The sequence below is a fragment of the Indicator indicator genome, chromosome 37 (genome assembly GCF_027791375.1).
Source record: "Indicator indicator isolate 239-I01 chromosome 37, UM_Iind_1.1, whole genome shotgun sequence".
NCBI classification, from domain to species: Eukaryota; Metazoa; Chordata; class Aves; order Piciformes; family Indicatoridae; genus Indicator; species Indicator indicator.
Genome location: NC_072046.1, coordinates 793,777 through 814,268, shown reverse-complemented (window position 1 = coordinate 814,268; position 20,492 = coordinate 793,777). Strand labels below are relative to the sequence as shown.

At 48.5% G+C, this 20,492-nt stretch overlaps 1 protein-coding gene across 3 annotated transcripts in view; it reads left to right on the top strand.

The window, feature by feature from the left end:
• Nucleotides 1–20,492, top strand: part of IGF2BP1 (insulin like growth factor 2 mRNA binding protein 1) — a 37,248-nt gene that overhangs the window by 503 nt on the left and 16,253 nt on the right. For all 3 annotated transcript variants that reach the window (XM_054396397.1, XM_054396396.1, XM_054396395.1), the window contains exon 2: nt 1,457–1,517. In XM_054396397.1, coding sequence (XP_054252372.1) covers nt 1,457–1,517 — 61 coding nt within the window. The remainder of the gene's footprint in view (nt 1–1,456; nt 1,518–20,492) is intronic.

The window sequence follows — 20,492 nt, the reverse complement described above, 5'->3', positions numbered from 1 at the left end:
CTCAACCCCGCTACAAACACCCCATAAAAACTCAGCGCTATCTTCCCTTCCCTCTTCTCCTTCATCTTCCTTTCCTCTTCTTCATCCTCCTCTCCCCCACCCCACAAAGCTCCGGACTCCCCATTCGGGGCTTAACCCCCCACTCCCCTAAAAACTCAGCGCTATCTTCCCTTTCCCTCTTCTCCTTCATCTTCCTCTCCCCTTCTTCATTCTCCTCTCCCCCACCCCACAAAGCTCCGGACCCCGCCATGAAGCTACCCCCTCGTCCCCTCCTCCCCCCGCAAAAAGGAGAGCTCAGCGCTCCCCGTTGCGGCCCGTCGGGGTTCGCATCAAGCGCCTTGGGTTGGACCCCCCTCTTCTTCTTCCTCCTCACACACACAAATCCCTACCCCCCCAACAGCTGGGGGGGCGGCTAAAAAGTGAGGTGTCCCCCTCCCCCCATCACCTCACGCAGCCCCCGGAGTGGTTGTCCCGGTGGGGGTTTGAGGTGGGGGTCCCGTGTCGTAGTCCTGGGTGGGTGGGTTGGGACTTTGGCCATTTTGATTTGAAACTGGGTTTCCTGGGGCATGTGATGTGGGGAGTAGCGCGAAGGTCGCCATGCTGCTCGCAGGGAGAGAGGGGAAAAAAAAAAAAAAACACGTTCCCCGGCAAGCGGAGAATTGGGAAATTAGTAGAATTTTTAATTTTGGTGTTTTTTTTTTTTTGGGGGGGGAAAGGTTGCCTACCACCTTTCCTGCTCTTCCCATTGGGCTCTTCCTTTCTTCATCCCCGCTCCCTCTATAAAAAAGAAAAATCATCATCATCCTAACCCAGCAAGCAAGGAAACCCACTCCATTTTCAAAGAGAAATCCATTTCTGCCATAGAGTTGTAATTTTTGAGCCTTTTTATGGTTGGGGGGGAGGGGGAAAGGGGGTGTGGAGGAGGAAGAAGATCTCTACCCCACCCCCCATAGGACTTTTTGTAGGGTTTAAAGAAGGCAGAATTAGATTAAGGCAAGGAGAAGAAAAAAAGGTGGAAAAAAAAATAGGGAGGGGGAGGGAGGGTGTCCAAATATTATTCCTTATTTTCTTGCTCTCAAAAGCAAGGATGAACTAAGGAATGAAATATTCCTAAGGAACGTTGTCCACAAGGCAAGCTACAACTCACCACTCCCTCCCAACAGCTTCCCAGTTGAAGGCAGTCTGAAGACTTTGAATTAAAAATGCACTTGTAAAAAAAACAACAACGACAAAAAAAACCCAAAACAAAGGAAAAAAAAGCAAAGAAAAAAAAAAGGGGGGCGATTGGAAAAATGTTTTTGCACGGAGTTGGTCAGAATTTGGCTTAAATTGGCTGCTTTCACGTGATGTTGTCCACAGTTTTCTGACCACCCCACCCAGATTTTTTTTTTTTCTAAAAACAGCTACATTTTGTTGGGTTTTTTTGTTTGTTTGTCTGTTTGTTTGTTTTTTTTAGGGAAAGTGGAGCTTCATGGCAAACAGCTAGAGATTGAACATTCAGTCCCTAAAAAGCAAAGGTAATGCAATAGTTTAATTTCTGTTTTTTCTTTTCAATTATTTCATATCGTAAAATTCTGGGGTGAGAATTAAAAAAAAAAAAAAAAAAAAAGGAGAAAAAAGGGCAAAAATTCAACACCCTTCCCCCCCCCTCCCCCCCCCAAAAAATAAAGTACCTGTAAAATAGGTGTTGGTGATTTGGTGTTAGCTGCTTCTCCCAGCGAGGTGAGAAGTGATTTTGAGGCTGCACATTTAATTTATTTGTTTGAAAAAAACCAAAAACTTCCTGTGGGAGTAAATTTTTGGGGTTGGTTGTTTTTAATTTTTTTCATTTAATTGTTGTTTTTTCCCCTCTAAAAAGAAACGATTTAACAATTAATCCAGCAGCTCGCCCAAGGTGATGGATGGTTAAGGTTGTTGTTGGTTTTTTTTTTCCCCCTGTCTTTTTTTTTTTTTTTTTTTGGTTTGGGATTTTCAAACTTGTGGCACTGGAAGAATTTCTCAGTTTCCTTCGGGTTCCTTTGCTGTGAGGAAGGTGAAATCTTTTGTTTTCCAGCAGAACTGTGAAAGGGGGGGGTGGAAAAAAAACCAAACAAAACCAAAACCAAAATTCCCCAAACAAAAGTGAAATTTACTACGGTTTGATGGGGAAGATCTGAAGAAAAGAAGAGGGAGGGGGAAAAAAAAACCAACCAAAACCCTACAAATCCAATCCAATGTGGGGGATTGGTCTCCCTGTGCCATGCCCGGGTGGGATTTAAAACCCTGCTGAGCGTTGGGTGCTGGCCTACCACCACCTCCTACCCGCTGGCAACTTTTAATTTGGGGTAAAACCTGCCTTTTATTTTTTTTTTCCTTTTCCTTTGCCTGTTTCCATCTACCTGCTAAATAGCTTCACCCTCTGCCACCAGCCTTGCCCAGCCCTCTCCATCTCCTTGGCCCCTTTGTTGTTGGCGAGGCAGGAGGCTGGAGTCAGCCCCCTGGCCACCGCTTGTCCCCAAGCCTGTTTTGGCTCAGAGAGGCAACGTAAAGAATGATTTCATCTCTTTAATTTTAGTTCCAGAGACCTCCCCCGCCCCCAATCCCATCCCTTCAAATTCCCCATCTCAAGAAGAGGCCACTTGGGCCGTGGGGCAAGTTCAAACCCCGACCCCAAAAATAGTCCACGTTGGATCGCGCAGCCCCAAACCCGCGTCGGCCACGTGATGAGGAGGGGAGGAGGTGAAGCCAACTCTTCCTCCTCAAACTCTTCCAGTTCCTTCTTCTCTTGGCCAACCCCTTCCTCAAACTGGCTGTTTGGAGCCCGGTTTTGGGGGGGCTGGGGAGAGGGGTACCCCCTTGGCTTGGCTTTTTTTTTTTGGGGGTGGGGAGGGCTACCAAACTTTGCAGCCTTGGCTTTGTGGCAGGGTGGGCTGCAGGGTTTGATCCTACATGGCAAAACTCAGATCCATTTCATCATTTCCTAGCCGATATTTATTTGTTTGTTATCATTACTAATAGCTACGTGAGCACCTCGTGGCGGGGTGATCGATAGATGCTCGTTACAGGGCGGCTGCTTAATTATCAATGAGCAAAACGTGTGTGGGGGTGTTGGTGGAAGAGCACCCTATGAAGGGTGACAAAATAACACTCAATCCCTTCCCCTCCCTTTTTTTTATCCTTTAATTTTGCCCAGCGCTGCTGGATAATCAATAATAATCTGAGGGGGGAGCATATCCCATACCACCCCCCCACTCCCCCAAAGAAATTCAATGAAAATGGGAATATTTCTGCTTCAAAGAAATGCTGGGAGTGGGAAGGGGGTGGTGGTGGTGGAAAACTTTACAATAGGTGGAAGGAAGGTTGCTTTGCATTCCTCCTGCTCTGCAAACATGCTGTGCCCTGCATTTAGCTGTTAAACCCTTTTTGAGGAGGTGGGGGTGGGTTTGGAGGGGTTAAAATGAGCGCCCCCTCCCCCCCCCTTCCCCTCCCCGCCGCTCCCCTCCCTCTCTCCGTGGGTGCTGCGTTTAAAGCGACAGGAGCTGCATTCGCTGGGGCAGGGTTGGTTTTTTTTGGGGGGGTGGTCCCCGTGGGATGCTGCAGCCTCGATTACTTTGTCTCGCTTTGGGGAAGTAGTTTTGTGTTTCTGAGTTGGAAAAAAAAAAGGAAAAGGCGACTTTCTTGGCAGCTGCTTGGAAACTTGGCAGGTTGTTGGTCTCCCAATGAAGTTTGTTTTGGGGGTGGTGGTGTGGTGGATTTTTTGGGGGGGGCTCCCTTTCTGTCTGGGTAAGGGCTGAGGTGATAAGGGAGCTGCTTCAAAGGCAATTTCATGTTTGGTGTGTTGGTGGTGGTGTTTCTTTTTTTCCTCCTTCTTTTCCTTGCTGCTTGTTTTGAAGACTGGATTTTCCAGTTTAAAAGTCTATAGAACAGGAAATGGTTAATTAAATGTGAGCAAGGAGGACAAAATCCGATGGGTTTGGTGGGATCTGACGACCTCCCCCACTCGCCCACAGACCTTAGAGCAAATTTCGTTGTTGTTTTTTTGTTTTTTTTTTTTTGTTTTTTCCCCTTTAGAAATGTGGGAAACCAAGTCAGGAGCTTTGGTGCTGCTTTCTCAGCTAATTCCTAAACGAAAAAAAATTAATAACAACACCCACCCCCCCCCAAAAATTGACTTTTTTTTTTGTTTTCTGCTTGTGTGAAAATGGAAATAAGGAAAGGTCAGAAAAAGTGATTTTTGGGATGGTTTTAGATCTGAATTTGGCCATGCTGGAAAGAAATCTTTCCTGTTCCTGGTGTCTACTTTTAAATCTCTCTTGTCCCTATAGCTTTTAGAAATTAATAATAAAAAAAAATACACTGATTGTGGTTAATATGGCACCAAAAAAGGGCCAGTGGTGTGTGGCTGCTGCATCGATATCCCCCTTAGAAAGGATCGACTGGTTGAGAGTTGTTTAATTACAGCAATTCTTCCAACTCCCACTTTTAAAGCTGCAAATTATGTTAATGATCACGAGGGCACCATTTTAACCAAATCCTTTGGAAGGAGGAAAGCTTGGAAAGCAAAATCAGTGCTGATAAAGATCTTGTTTCGTTAAAAAAACAAACAAACAAACAAAAAAACCCAGAAAAAGCAATTTTGAGATTAGTTTAAGGTTTGTTTTGTATGTTTCGTTGGTTGGTGTTTGAGGGTTGGTTTTGTCTTCTGCTTTGATGGAATAAAAACTTGGAGAAAGTTGAAGAGGATTAAAGAAATAAAAAAAAAAGATTGCATGGTTTATTCTGCAGAAGGTTAAGAAGATGACTTGGGGGGAAAAAAAAAAAAGAATAATTCAGTTTTTCCCCACTTAAGAGTAAAGGTTGGTTTGGGGAGGGGGTTGGAAGTGGGAAGCTGAAAAGCCTGAAGTCGAAAAGAATGAATGAATGAAGAGAGGAGGAGGGGTGGGGGGCGGGGGGAGGGGAAAAAAAAAAGTGAATCCATCAAGCAGACATTCCAAATATGAGGAATGTGGAAGTGAGTCGACCAGAGAGAATGAAACCAAGTCATTGGAGTGGTGGTGGTAAGAGGGGGGTGGGGGAGGGAGAGGGACTTGGGTTGATAACAGCCTGGAGACTTTCGACTCAAAGAGTGGTTTTAAGTCGAGGTCAGTTCCAAGCAGCTTTGGAGGGGGTCTGGATGCTCCGGAGTGGAGGTGACCATTAATTAAACACCATTAATGACGTGGGTTGAGTGCATGGAAATGGATGGAGAAATCTTGGAATTAGATGATCTTTAAAGTCCCTTCCAACTCAAGCCAGTCTGTGATCTTCAAACTGGCTTTTTAAATTTTTTTTCGTTGGTTTTTTTTTTTTTTTCTTTTTTTACCCCAGTCTTTATTTCAAATCAGTGGGTGTTTGTTGGTTTTTGGTTTTGTTTTTTTTTTTTTTGCACCACAGAAATGTTCTTTTTTTGCCTCTTCAGAATCGTGCAATTAATTGCTTGTAACGAAATCTTGACAAAAATTAAGGGTAGGGTGAGTGTGATTTCTTTCTTTGTCACTTTGAATCACTTTGTCACTTCCCCTCCCTCCTGATCCTTGGATTCTCTGAAAAATTGATTTAAAAAACAAACAAAGAAAAAAAAAAACTTTGCTATTTTTCCCCCCCCAAATTGAATTAAAAACAAACATAGAAAAAAACCTTTGCTACTTTTTTTCTCCCCCTCGTGAAAGTAAAGATCCTTGTCTTGAATGCTGAGGCAAAATAGGCTTTTAATCCACTTTAAAACTCATTCTCTTCCCTTTTAAAACAGGTCTGGGTTAGAAGTTTGTATCAGTAAAGTAAATTAGCAACACCCTTGTTTACAGCAGGGCTGGAAAATGGTGAAGGAGTAGGTTTGTTTTTTTTTTTTTTTCTGAGGAGTTGAAGGGGATTTGATTTGTTACTAATTTTTTTGGTCACCACAAAGGGCAAAGAAACTTCAATTCTTTCTTTGCTCTAATCGTGTGAGCTCCCCCCCAGCTCTGAGTTGAGAGCTCCCTGCTCCTGGTTTTCCACCTCTGGGAACTGGAATCGTTTGGGAATGAATACATTTTGAGGATTTCCAGTGAAGAGGGGAGAAAAAGAAAAAAAAAAAAAAAACAACAAAAAGAAAAACCCTAGGAATAATCTGTCATTAAGTTTAGGCATTCAGAATTTGCCAGGAAGTTTTATCCAGGAGGTTTTAAGAGGGAGATAATTTAATCAACATGGAAATAATTGAATCCATTTTAATATATCTGGAGGAAAAGGGGGGAAAAGGAAAAAAAAAAAGAAAGAAATATATTTACCAATTTAAAACCTGAAATAGAATTTTTTTTTATTGGCCTTTCCCAGTTTGTACCCAGAAGTGGCCAAATACATCCCCAAAAGTTGCAATTTCACTGTCAGCTTCAAGTTTGGAGCTTGTAGAAGGTGGAGCCCAACCCCTTGTAGATGTCCTTTGCTTAAGAGCTTTGCTGATTTTTTTTTTTTTTTTTTTTTTTCATATCCAGGAGAAAAAAGGAAATCGAATTCCCTAAGTGAACCTCAGTGGGAATTGCTGGGGCTCAATCCACTTCTCCTGTTGGATTTGTTTGTGTCTTTGCCTTTCAGGTTAAATTCTTCCTCCCCAAGCAAACAGAGATATGGCTGGGGGAAGGTGGGGGTTAAAGTACTGCCTTTGATGGTGGAGACCTTTCAGAACTTAACACCACTACCAAAAAAAAAAAAAAAAGAGAAATAGAGATTTTTTTTTTTTTTTTTTGCCCCTCCCAGCCCAATTCCCCAGCAATGTTAATGTTTTCCAGAGTTACTGGGAAGGTTTGGGGGAGAATTCAGGCTGCTTGGGGTACCCCAAGGTTGCCCATGGGGGTTAGAGCAGGAGGAAACATCTCCAGCCCCTTTTTACCTGCTGGGGTTTGTCAGCTCCATTGCCTCCTTTCCCACCTGTTTTTTTTCCTACTGCCTTCTCAGTTTGCTGGATTTTGAGGTGGAAGATGCTTGCAGTGATGCGGGTGGAAGGTGCTGGGGTGGTGTTGGGGTTTTTTTTCTGCTTCTTTTAATGATATCACTGATTTTAGAGCACAGTTTTGGTGGGGAGAGGTGGGAGCCTAAAGCAGATAAGAAAGGAAATGCCCAGGGGATGGATGCTGGTGTCTCCCCCTCCCAGAAATTTAAGGAGTAGAGTAGAGAGGCGAGGCAAAAAAAAAAAAAAAAGAGGAGCCTAAAACCTGAATGTTGCAAGTTTCTTCTGGAAAAAAAGCCTTCAAAGAGGTTGCAGAGACTTCTCTGTTTCTGTTGTTGTTGTTGTTCTTGGGTCATTTTTCACCAGAAAGAAGCTTTTCAAAAGTTTTAGGTGAAAAGTCTTCCCCTTTTTTTTTTTTTTTTTTTTTTTTGCTGTCACCAGAGGCATTTAAAAAAAGAGCTGAAATGAGGATGTGTGCTCCTAAATCACCCAGTTCTGAAGAGCACTGGGTGCCTGCTTCTCTGGGTGTGTGGGTGGGAGGGGTTCCCAGCTGCTAGCTGCACCCTGATAAACTGGGGGATAGTGAGGAGGACCTGGTAGGAGTCTGCAAGGTCTGCCCTTCATCCTCACTCCTTGCTGAGCAATGGGTTGGAAACTTTTTGTGCACCTTTAAATTCTTACTCTGCCCAATTTGAAGCATGGAAATGACCTGCAAGGGTCCTGCAGGGGAGTACCTGGGTGGGGGAAAAACTGCACTTGTCCAGCAAAGCTAAAAAAATGTGAGAGAAAACAAGTGGGAGAAGAGAAGAACACAGCAGTGAGAGAGGGTTGATGTCCTGCATTGTCCTGCATCCTCTTGGGATGGCTTTGGCTGCTGCAGGCAGAGGTTTGAGGAGGCAGTTAGGGAATCTGCTCCCCAGGAATGTGAGAAACAAGAAGCCCAGACCCATGGGGGCAGTTTGTCCATCTGGAGATGTATGTGGTGGTTTATCCCAGGTTCTCTGTTCATTCCCTGTAACTGTGTGAACCCTGTGGGAAATGGAGCTCAGAAAAACCTTTGCTGAGCTTTACCTGAAAATTCCAACTTTTATCCTGGAGGTTTTGGAGCTGAGGGGGATTGCAGGGATCTCAGCTGGAAGGTTTCCCTTGTTTCTTCAACGTGGCGCTCTCTGTCTGTCCCCATCCTGGTGTGTTTTCTGGCGAGCTGTGAGATGTTCTGCCTGGGCAGCATCAAGATTCACATCCCAGAATGGGCTGGAGGAACGTTGGGGTTGGCCAAGGTGACCTTGGGAGGTCCTTTCCCACCCTGATCCTGCCCTGAGCTGGGGGCAGATGTCTTGGACCGAAGCAGGCTGGAGGTTTTACACCACGGGTGCCTTGGTGGTGCCCCTGGGAAGCTGTGGGGGAGTTACTGGCAGGTTCTTTTAAGGTAGTTTCCTGCAAAGCAGTGTGTTTGCTGCTCTGCTGGAATAACTGACTGAAGGGGAGGGTGGAAATCAGTTCCCCACTGGTTTCTGTCCGGTGTCCATAGTCAGCTCTTGAAGATGCTGGAGCTGACTTCGTGCTTTTAATTATATAGATGTAAAAGGGGAAGAAAAATCATGCTTTTAACTGAAACCTGCTCAGTTTCCTCCTCCAGACAGAGTTAACAGTGGATGGGGCTGTCTGGAGAGGGTCTCACCAGGGTTGGGGTCCTGCAGCCCATTTCTGGCTCCTGCTAGTCCTTCCCATAGGGGACACAGCCTGACTTCTGTCCCCTTTCCTGGGGTCTTTTTAGGACCCCTCCTGCTTCATTTTAGGAGCATCTGAAGCAAAGTTTTGGTCTTGCTGTGGCTTCTGGGTGCTGATGCCTGTTTGGAGGGAAGGGTTTGTGGAAGCTGTGTGTGTTGGGAAGTGCTTTCTGGGAACTGTTCATCCTCTCCCTGCCGCTGCTTCGACTCGAGCTCACTCTGGCACGGGAGCTTCCCCAAGGAAGCTAATAAAGCTTGGAGGGCAGGAGGACAGTTGATTGAGGTTCTGGCTGGAAACGAGGGGTCAGGAGCTGGTGGAGCTCAGTGGAGACATTGGTCAGGGTTGGGGATGGAATGGGAACATCCAGGAGGGTCGTGCCAGGGCAGCAGCAGAAGAGAGCATCCCTGCCTCTGCTTCCACCTCCTGATGGGAAAAGAACAGAAAAGCTCAGGGGATGGGGAAAAGGGGGAGAAAAGAAACAAAGGTGAAAAATCTGTTCATCCCTCTCGGAGGAGCCCTCCCAATCCATCAGGAAATGGGTCATTTATTTTGTTGTAACTGACACTTGGGAGCCCTGACATGGTGGGAGCTGAAATTTCACACTTTCCTAGCTCCCGTAATTGTCTGCCCGCTACGGAGCAAACGAATCCCTAATCCACAGGGGCATCCCTAACAAGAACTAGGTCCACACACTTTATTTTGGGAGAAGAAGCTACCAGGTTTGAGCTTCAGGTGCTCTGCTCGTGGTCCACCTCTCTCATCAAAGCTGCAGCAGCAGCAGCAGCCTCGTGCCCCGGGAACCGCTGGGAGCTGGCAGAGCTCCACGCAGCGCACGGCGAGATGCAAATCCCTCACGGGCCGGGGGTATTGCTCTGTGTAAACAGCACTTGAGATTCCAGGGAAATGGATTTGCACCAAGAGGAGAAAGTTTTGGTTCCAGTGAAGGTCCTGCTGTAGTTTTTCCCTTTGAATTTTTCCCGTTTTATTTCGCTTTTATGAGGATAAAAACTGAGATCCTCGAGGAGCAACCACCGAGGCTGGAGTGTAAAAGAGGATGGAAGAATTTGGATCTAGAGCTAAAGGGAAGGGAAGAAGAAATAATAATAGTAATAGTAGTAGTAGTTATAGTAATAATAATACCTCTCAGCTTTTCGCCCACAATTGGAGGCAGATTTCTCCACCTCATGTTTAAGCATCCAAATCTAAGCTCCCTTTTCAGAAGCAGTTAGCACCCAACGTGGAAAAGGGTTGAAAACTCTGACTGCTGAGATTCTCTCTTCTTCCTTGAGGTTTGGGTCCACCAGCTCACCCCCAGGAGGTTTCAGCATTCCCAGTCACCCCTACCCTGTGTCCTACCTTCTTGCAGAGGCAGCTGCTGCCCCAAAGTGGATTCATAGAATGCTTTGGGTTGGAAGGGACCTCAAAGATCATCCAGTTCCAGATTTGATCCCCCAAGGGGGTTGTTGGGTGTCTGTGCTCTTTGCTATGAGGACACTGATGTGTGTTTTGTCACCTCCTGTGGTTCCACCCCTCTGGCATAAAAATATTTGCAAGCAAATGGATCAAATTCAGCAAGGACCAAAAGAAAATGGTGAAGGGTTGTTCAGGAGGGCTTGTAGTGATAGGACAAGGGCAATGGTTTGAAACTGGGGCAGGGTAGACTTGGGTTGGATGTTGGGAGGAAGTTCTTTACATAAATTTTACATCATTAATGTTGTACAGGTGTAGGAGATCCTCTCTGTGTCAAGCTTTGGCTGTCCTCCTCCTGGCCTGAGGAGCTGAACACATGGTTTGGGGAAGAGATGGCCAGGATGGGCTTGGTTCTTGAGGTCAGGGAGAGCCCAGAGCTTGGCTGTGCTTTGCTGTCAGTGCTTGGTCCTTCAATGTCTTGGTGGCTCCAGTCCCTTCTGCTTTGAGGAATCCATGGTGAAGGCTGGAGGAAGTCCAGGAGGTGTTGGAGATTCTGTAGCCTGTGTGGCACAGAAAGTGTGCCTGGGGTGTGTGTGGCTGTGGGGTGACTGCAGAGGAAGCTCTTCACAGGGAGAGTGGTGAAATGCTGGAGCAGGTTGCCAAGAGATGTGGGTGAGGCCCCATGCCTGGAGACATTCAAGATCAGACTTGCTGTGGCCCTGGGCATCCTGATGGAGCTGGAGGTGTCCCTGCTGACAGCAGGGGTGTTGGACAAGGTGACCTTTGAAGGTCCCTTGCAACCCCATGCAATCTGTGAATCTCCTTCAGGAAGAGGAGCTGGTGGCTGCTACAAGCTTTTAGGGAGCTGTTTACTGGGGGTGGGTTGGAAATCTCCTGAGAGGCCAAGAGGTCTTGTGTAAAGGTTGTGCTTTTAGGCTGGGATTCCCAAGGACTCCTTCAGGAGGTGCTTTGAAAGAGGGAAGCCACCCTTGGGAAGTTAACAGGGCTGCTCAGATGGTCACAGGTGGCATGTGCTGAATTTGAGCCCAAACACACAACTTTGGGTGAACTTTCTGCAGCCATTGGTTAGTGTTCAGTTGCAGCTGAACTAATAAAGCAACACAGTGAGACCACATCTGGAGTATCAGGTCCAGTTCTGGGCTCCCCAGATCAAGAGGACCAGGGATCTGCTAGAGAGTGTCCAGAGGAGGCTATGAGGATGATGAAGGGAGTGGAACATCTGTGTGATGAGGAAAGGCTGAGAGCCCTGGGGCTGTTTAACCTGGAGAAGGGAAGCCTGAGAGGGGATCTGACTGATGTTTGTAAATATCTGAAGGGTGGGGGGCAAGAGGAAGGGGCCCAGGCTCTTTTTGGTGGTCTGCAGTGATAGGAAAAGGGGCAGTGAGTGCAATCTGGAACCCAGGAAGTCTGCAGTGATAGGAGAAAGGGCAATGAATGCAATCTGGAACCCAGGAAGTCTGCAGTGATAGGAGAAAGGGCAATGAATGCAATCTGGAACCCAGGAAGTCTGCAGTGATAGGAGAAGGGGCAATGAATGCAATCTGGAACCCAGGAAGTCTGCAGTGATAGGAGAAGGGGCAGTGAATGCAATCTGGAACCCAGGAAGTTCCACCTCAACACGAGGGAAAACCTCTTTATTTTAAAGTGATGGAGCACTGGCACAGAGAGGTTGTGGAGTCTCCTTCTCTAGAGTCTTCCAAGTCCTGTCTGGATGTGTTTTTGTGTGAGCTGCCCTTAGGTGATTCTGCTTTGGCAGGGGGTTGGACTGGAGGATCTCTGGAGGTCTCTTCCCAGCCCCTAGCATTCTGTGACTCTATGAAATCCCTCTGACATCTGAAGCCTCAACTTGCTTAGGGCAGGGAGGCAAAGTGGCTGAGACTTTTAGAGGTGGTTCTATAAGAAAAAGGACAATATTGGTGACTTTAAAAGCTGGGATTTGGATGGAGAGCTTCTCCTGCTGAGCTTTTTTTTCCCATCCCTTTATCCTACCAGCTGTGTGCCTGGCACAGGTGTTTGCCCAGTGCCAATTTTAGATCCAATTTCCCCAAATATTTGCTTCCTGCAGCCCTCAGAGCTCTTTTCTGCTGCTGTTTTGCACCAATAAAACTTGGCCATGTGAATGTTTACTGGAAGCAGACAGGAGAGAAGGGCATGAACATGTCTGGGGGGGTGGAATTCACTTAGGGAAGAAATCCAGATCAGATATTCCCATGGCTTTGTGCTGGATTTCCTTAATGGTTTGTTGAATTTATTTGGTGTGTTGTTTGCTGGGTTGGCTTTCTTGTGTTGCCTGTGCCAAGGCAGTGGTGGGCTTTAAATGGCTTTGCTTTGGCATTGGTTTTAACTCTGTAATGAGATGAGTGGCTGAGGGGTTTGAAAAAAAAAAACCCCTCAGTTTTGCTCTTTTCCAGCCCTGTCCTGCTCAAGCCTCAACCTTTTCCTTCTCTTACTCTCCTGTTAAAATAACTCAACCCCAAACTAACAAACAGAGGATCTCTTCCCCCAGCTGGAAGCTGCTGGTCCAGCTCCAGTGGGGTGATGGAGGCAGCTATGGAGGGGTTAACCCTCTCCAAAACTCAGTTGGATGCCTAAGGAGGAGCAAGGACGGCGACAGGATGAGAGGAAATGGGTTTAGGTTGTGTCAGGGGAGGTTTAGGTTGGATATGAGGAGCAATTTCTTTCGTGAAAGAGAGCTCAGGTGTTGGAAGAGGCTGCCCAGGGAGGTGGTGGAGTCCCCAGCCCTAGAGGTGTTCAAGAAGCTGGAGATGAGGCACTGCAGGATAGAATTTTAGTGGTCTTGATCTTAAACGTCTCTTCCAACCTTAATGATTTTGTGATCTGTGTCTATGCTCCATGGGTGCCACTGGCTGACCCAGTTGGGACTGGCCAAGGTGGATTTGTTGGCACTTTTCCTCCTCCCCCTGAAGGTTGATTTTTTTGAGGGCTGTGCCTGAGGAACCCTAATTTCTTGGGGTTTGGTGAAAAAGCAAGATTTTTTTTGTTTGTTTGTTTTCTTAGAAGGTTTTTGCTTTGCCCTCACCTCCCTTCTGAAGAGGAAATGCAAGAGAAAGTGAGTCTGGTTTCAACCAGATTTGGTGCAGGACTCAGTTCTGATGTTTCAAATCTGTGCTGGAAACAGAGAGGAAGGAATAAAACAAAACAAAAAAGCTTTTTTTTTGTACTTATCTCAGCTTGTTTCTTCTCTTTCCTTTCTCTTAGAAGCATTTTGATTTCACTTGCTGTTTTCAGTGGAAAATACACAGTGTGGGCTCAGCCACAGCCCCTGGCTGTGACACCAAGCCAGCCACAGCCCCTGGCTGTGACACCCAACCTGCCACAGCCCCCTGTGACATCCTCACCTGGAGCCACTGATGCTGGTGCCAGGGCTGGAAAGGGTTTTGGGAGCTTCTCTCTGGCATCTGGTCTGGGATTTGTGCCCAGCACGATGGGAATAAGTGTGCTGCTCACAAGCCCAGGCTGATGGAGATCTGAGACCCTCCTCTGCCACCTTCCCACCCAAACTGGGAGGACTGGCAGGTCTAGTTATGGCATATCCTGAGTTTTAGCTTGAGTTTGGGTGAAGGCTAAGTTCAGAAGATGGTGTAATTTGTCTTGGAACATCTGGATTCTCCCTTTATGGATCCACTGTGATGTGGGAGGGCTGGGGCTGAGGCAGTCACTGCACTGCTTTTAGCTGAAGACAGACTGGGTGCCACTGGCACAGCCCCGCAGGGAGGCTCAGATCAATTTTTGTCTGCTCTTCTCTGACAAACCTCTACCTGCCAGGCACGAAGGTCCACAGCTCCATTCTGCTTTCATGGTGACAGCACAGCCTTCAAAGCCACCACTGCCCACCCTCCTCCTCCTCCTGCCCCAGACTCAGTCAGAAAGCTCCTCAGAAGTCACAAAGCAGTTTCCTTTCCTTTTCCTTTCTCAGTGCCATGTGCTTGTGCCTCTGAAGTTACCAAGGCTCAGCCCTAATGGATCCTTCCCTTGTTTCCTCTGCTCAGTGTGCCACCAGCCCATGGGGTTTGGGAGATCTCCAGACCTCAGATCTCTTGGGGGGGGGGAGGAGGAACTGGAAATACAGAGAAAAATAGATGATCCTGGCTGCTTTTTTAAGGCAAAGCTACATGAACCCTACCTGAGTGACAGCTGCCAATCACCCTGGTAATGATGCTTAATTATTGAGACCTTGGGGTGGTGTAAGACCAACCCAAGAGCACGTGGTGATGAGATCTGGGGCTCCCTAAAGCTGTGTGGGAGCTGCCTCAAGCTTCACTTGGCTGCTTTACAAAGCCTGAGCTCGCCTCAAAGCATTTCCTAGCCAGTAGCAGCATCAGAGCTACTGGAAACCAGTTAGAAAGGCATCCTGGGCACTGGAGGAGGGCAGAGGTGCCTTCTCTTGGCAAGAAGTAGGCAAGAGGGTGATCTGGCCATCCCAGCACCCTCATGATGACAGTAATGAAGGGTTGGTGCAATGGCTCTGTGGCTTTCTCACCATCTGAGCTTTTTTTTTTTTTATGTGCTGTAGGATTTGGGGGAGGATGGGAGGAGGATCCTGGTGGACTAAAGACATCTCCTGTGCTGGTGGCTGAGTGAGAATCCATGCTTAGGATTTTTTCTGTGCTGGAATATTGTATCCAGTTCTGGGTTCTTCAGTTCAAGAGAGACAGGGAACTACTGGAGAGAGTCCATCAGAGGCTACAAAGCTGCTGAGGGGCCTGGAACAGCTCTGTGAGGAGGAAGAGCTGAGAGCCTGGAGAAGAGCAGCCCCAGAGGGGATCTGAGCAATGCTCAGCAACAGCTAAAGGGTAGGTGGGGGGCAAGAGGAGGGGGCCAGGCTCTGCTCAGTGGTGCCCAGGGACAGAACAAGGGGAAACAGGCACAAACTGGAACCCAGGAGGTTCCATGTGAACAGGAGGAGAAACTTGTTTGGTGTGAGGGTGCTGGAGGGCTGGAGCAGGCTGCCCAGAGAGGTTGTGGAGTCTTCTTCTCTGGAGAGCTTCCAACCCCCCAGGTCATTGTGCTGCTGGGCAAGCTGCTGTGGGTGCTCTGCTTTAGCAGGAGGGCTTGGACTGGCTGAGCTCCAGAGGTCCCTTCCAACCTCTCCCTTCTCTGATTCTCTGAAAGAGTTCTGGGAGGCTTTCAAAGGGATGCTCATGGACAACTCACTCTTGGCAGCTTGCTGGAAACATCTCATCAATTATTCGGTGTGATCCTCGTGAGCTTCCCAAGGAGCCTAATGGGGAGAAACCAATTAGACAGATTGATTAGCCCAGGATCAGATTCTGGTGGCTGAGATGATTGATGGGAAGGATTCATCACGCCGTGCTTGCTTGCCAGGGATAACTACTCACCGAGGCCACTGGGTCTAGGTGGGTCTCTCATGTGGCTGCTGTGCTTCTCCCAAACCCCCTGGCCACTTCACTTCTACATCCCTCCAGCCTCAAGAAGCCAAATAACTTTGTGGGCTTGGCCTGGTCTCCTCAGGAGTGGCCCCTTGGATCGTTGCTCTTCAAGGGACGAGGCTGCTTCTCTCTCTGCTTTTCTTTCTGCTGCTGCTGCTTTAATCTTGTCATTACCCAGATTTGCATATTCCTTTCTCAACCTCCTCTTTCTTTTATTCCACCCCTAAATCTCTTTCCCATCAGCCACCCTGCAGCTCTGGCTTTGCTCTTGCACAGGCGCAGATGGGACCTGCCTTGGTCAGGTCCCCCAAGTGAGCAGCAACCACCAGCCGCGGAGGCTTTAAACTGCTGTGTGGCCTTGGAGAAGTTGGTTCTTCGTGAAGGTTTAGGGGTCTGAGGGCAAGCAGGTCACTGGGGGTGAAAGGAAGGAGGAGAGCAGCTTGAAATACCACAAAATGCTTTGAGAAGAGAAGGTGTTAGAGCTGAGAAGTTTGTCGTGCTGATGACATTAAGTTGAGGTCTGGTTGGAGAAGGTGGTTTGGAGGCAGGGGATGGTTCTCAGGGAGAGCTTTGCTTTTCCTTTGTGGGAGGTATGGAAAAGTCGTTGTTGAAACTGATGTTTCCTCAGCAGGCTGCAGGGCACCCACAGCAGCTTGCCCGGCAGCACAATGGCTAAAGTGGCTTTGGAAGCTCTCCAGAGAAGGAGACTCCACAACCTCTCTGGGCAGCCTGCTCCAGGGCTCAGGACCCTCACACCAAACAACTTTCTCCTTCTACTCAGATGGAACCTCCTGGGTTCCAGTTTGTGCCTGTTTCCCCTTGTTCTGTCCCTGGGCACCACTGAGCAGAGTCTGGCCCCAGCCTCTTGCCCTCTACCCTTTAGCTGTTGCTGAGCATTGCTCAGATCCCCTCTGGGGCTGCCCTTCTCCAGGCTTTCAGCCCCAGGGCTCTCAGCCTTTGCTCCTCACAAAGCTGCTCCATGCCCCTCAGCAGCTTTTGTAGCCTCTGATGGACTCTCTCCAGTAGTTCTCCATCTCTCTTGAACTGAGGAGCCCAGAACTGGACCCAGTACTCCAGATGTGGCTTCACAAAGGCAGAGAAGAAGAAAATGCTCCAAAAGTTCAACCTGGACCTGCTGCACCTCCATGAGGAAGCTGGGTCAGGAAGCTCTGGATTCAGAAAAAAGTTCCCATACCTGTCTCTACTTAAGTATGACTCAAAGCTGAGTAATGGTGCATTTGAGGAAGGAACTGGGATTGCTGGGATTGCTTATTCAGCATCTGGTGAGTTTTGATGTGGCTTTTTTTTTTGCCCCCCTCCCTTGCCAAGGTGTGAGCACTTCCCAGTGAGAACCTCGTGTGCCTGGTCCTGCTGGGAAGTGCGTGTGTGAGTCTGCTTAATGTGCAACAACCTCCTGGCATGTGGGGAAGGTGGGGAGGCTTGGAAGGGAATGTAGGAGGTGGCAAAGCACAGGTGGAGTGGGTGAAGCCTGGAGGCAGAGCCCTTTGGAGCATGCAGACAGGGCTGGGTGGTGCTCAGAGGTATGGTAGGGATCTGCTGAGGGCTTCCAGCAGGTACCTCCTCTTTTGGGTTTTTGCTTCTTTCTCAATGACTCAGAGAAGCAGAGAATCATGGTAGAGAGAGGATGGTACCAAGAATGGTAGAGGTTGGAAGGGACCTGTGGAGATGCAGTCCACCCCCTCTCCCAAAGCAGGATCAGCTAGGGCAGGTCACACAGGAATGCATCCAGGTGGGTCTTGAAAGTTTCTAGAGGAGACTCCACAACCTCTTTGGTCAGTGTGCTCCAGGGCTCCAGCACCCTCCCAGCAAAGCTTTGCCTGGTGTTGAGGTGGAACTTGTGGGTTCCAGTTTGTGCCCACTGGCCCTTGTCCTATCACAGGACACCATTAAAAAGAGTCTGCCCCTTCTTCTTGCCCCCCACCCTTTAGCTCTTGATCAGCGTGGATCAGATCCCCTCTCAGGCTTCTCTCCTCCAGGCTAACCAGCCCCAGGGCTCTCAGCCTTTCCTCATCACACAGATGTTCCACTCCCTTCATCATCCTCATAGCCTCCATTGGACACTCTCTAGTTTATCCCTGTCCCACTTGAACTGGGCAGCCCAGAACTGGATGCAGGACCTCTAATATGGGCAGGGCAGAGTAGAGGTGGAGGAGACCCTCCCTTGACCTGCTGCTCACACTCTTCTTCATGCCCCCCCAGGATACCATTGACCTTCTTGGCCCCGAGGACATACTGCAGACCACAGATAACTTATTGTCCAGCAGGACAATAGGAAAGGAGTTTTAGGGATAAAATTCCTGCTTTGTGGAGATGCTGACAAACTGCAAACCTATCAGTTTATCAAGGGAAGGGGAGATAAAAAAAAAAAAAAAAAAGGCAAGTTAATTTCTGCTCCAACTTTTCTGCAGGTCCCCCTGGCAACGTTTGTGTCTTAGCAACCACATTTTCCTCTTTAAAAATGTTTAAAACAAAACAAACAAAAAACAAAAAAACAAAAAAAAAACAAAAAACAACACAACCCCCCCCAAACAACACAAAAAACAACCAAAAAAAAAACTAAACAAACCAAATCAACAACCCAAAACCCAACAAAAAAAAAAAAAACCTCCAACCACAACAGCACATTAAACACAGGATTAAGTGCTTCCCTGAATCAAAGCCTAACTAGATAAATGAAATGCTGTTAATTGAATCAGGGATGCACTGTGTTTTCAGCCCCCAAATTTGCATCCCATTTGCATTTGATTGCAAAGCCATCATTAATGTTGTGCAGTACCAGGAGATCCCCTCTATGTGGCTGGCTTTGGCTGTCCTCCTCCTGGCCTGAGGAGCTGAACACATGGTTTGGGGAAGAGATGGCCAGGATGGGCTTGGTTCTTGAGGTCAGGGAGAGCCCAGAGCTTGGCTGTGCTTTGCTGTCAGTGCTTGGTCCTTCAGTGTCTTGGTGGCTCCAGTCCCTTCTGCTTTGAGGAATCCATGGTGAAGGCTGGAGGAAGTCCAGGAGGTGTTGGAGATGCTGTAGCCTGCGTGGCACAGAAAGTGTGCCTGGGGTGTGTGTGGCTGTGGGGTGACTGCAGAGGAAGCTCTTTACAGGGAGAGTGGTGAAATGCTGGAGCAGGTTGCCAAGAGATGTGGGTGAGGCCCCATGCCTGGAGACATTCAAGATCAGACTTGCTGTGGCCCTGGGCATCCTGATGGAGCTGGAGGTGTCCCTGCTGACAGCAGGGGTGTTGGACAAAGATGACCTTCAAAGGTCCCTTGCAACCCCATGCATTCTGTGAATCTATTGCTGGGAGCAGTGGGGTGCAGAGGACCAGCAGCTCCTGCTGCAGTGCTTGGCTTGGTCCTTTCCCTAGCAGATGTTCACTCAATCAACCTCTTGCTTGAGGAGAGGTCAGGTTGTCCCAACAAAACTTGGACTGGGGGTGGGGAAGAGGAAGGAAATCCATGGGGTGTGACTGTGCTGGTGCTGGTTGCACTGTTGGGCTGTTTCAGCTGGGGAAGGGTCACCCCTGGGCCTGGGGGTTGTGGTTGCTCCTCAAGATGGTCCTTGTAGAGCATCACTTGATGGTAGCACAGGTGGTTGTGAGTGTCTGGTCCCTGCAGATCACAGGGAATGTTTTTTGGGGTTGAATGCTCAGAAAGCAGTAATTTGTGTGACCTCAGCTTCTTGTCCCCTCCATCCTCTTCTCCTCCCTGCGTCTTCAACCACTTCCATGCTGCTGCTGATGCCCAGGGCTGAGTCCTATTGGAAAAATTACCCCAGTCCATTGGTGAGCCCCTGTCTGTGCCATGAAGCTCCGTGGGACAGGGGAAGGAAGTTCTTCCTTCCACAGGGTGATCCAGGTTTGATCCCAAGCTCCTCTGCTTGACCCTCTCAGTGGCTGTGGGTGCAGGGATGCTCCTCTCCAAACCTCTCTCTCCAGCATTCCCACACTGGGAAGCAGCAGCTCTCGTCTCAGGTGGGAACAAACTTGGTTGGGAGGAGGTGGCAGAAAGTCTTGCTGGGGCTCCTTGCTGGAGACAGGGATGTGCCTGTGCTGGTGATGGGGTGAGGATCACCTCTGTGCTCCCCCCAGATGTCACCTCAAGCATCACATGGGGCTCATGGAACGGAGAGGGGAACCCTTGAGCAGGGCTGGTGCTGCTTTGCCATTCGCTCTGGCTCACAGCAGCCAGCCCCAGCCTTCTGCTGGCCCCCAGCCAGGCTGCCTGCTCCTAACTAGCTGGTGCCCCTTTCTTGGGTCCTTGCCACCACTGCCATCGTGCCAGTCCACTCTGGGGAATTACCAGGAGATTCTTAATGAAGCAGGAGGATTCAGCCACCCTCTTGAGGACGATTTCTGGGGATGCATGCAGGGTTGAGAGAAGGGGAATGCTGCCAGCTGGATCTGGATGTTTCCCAGTGGGATTTAAAAAGTAAAGACCAAACAAAAATGAACCCAAAAAGTTAATGTAGGATTCTTAGGGCTGATTCTGTCTCTCTGGCTGATGAGGGTTGTCTCTGAAGGTTGCAGTGGGTACCAGTCCATTCGTGCTCTGGGTAGCCACAGGTGCACAGCTCTGAGGACATGGCCACTGTGGGTGTCTCAGGGACACACACTGGTTTCCAGCTGGTTCCAGGGCTGTTTGAGACTAGCACTGGATGTTTTCTGGGTGCCACCTTTTCCTGCTTCACCTTGGTTTCTCCCCTCTGAAGAAAAGGTTCCTCCTGGTGCAGCTCTCCCCGTGGTACCTGGTGGCTGCAGGATCCTCCGTGGCGTTTTGGTCATCTCTTTGCTTTCCCCCCTGGAGAGGTTTAACCTGTTGGTGCAGTGAGCTCTTGAAGTAGAGCTGGGTGAAGCAAAACCTGAGGAGAACCTTTGATGGAGCAGATCTTGGTGCTTTCTCTGCTTGGGACTGACCCAAAATGCTAATCTGTGGGGTGGCTCCATGATGCGGATCCCGTTGCAGCCTCT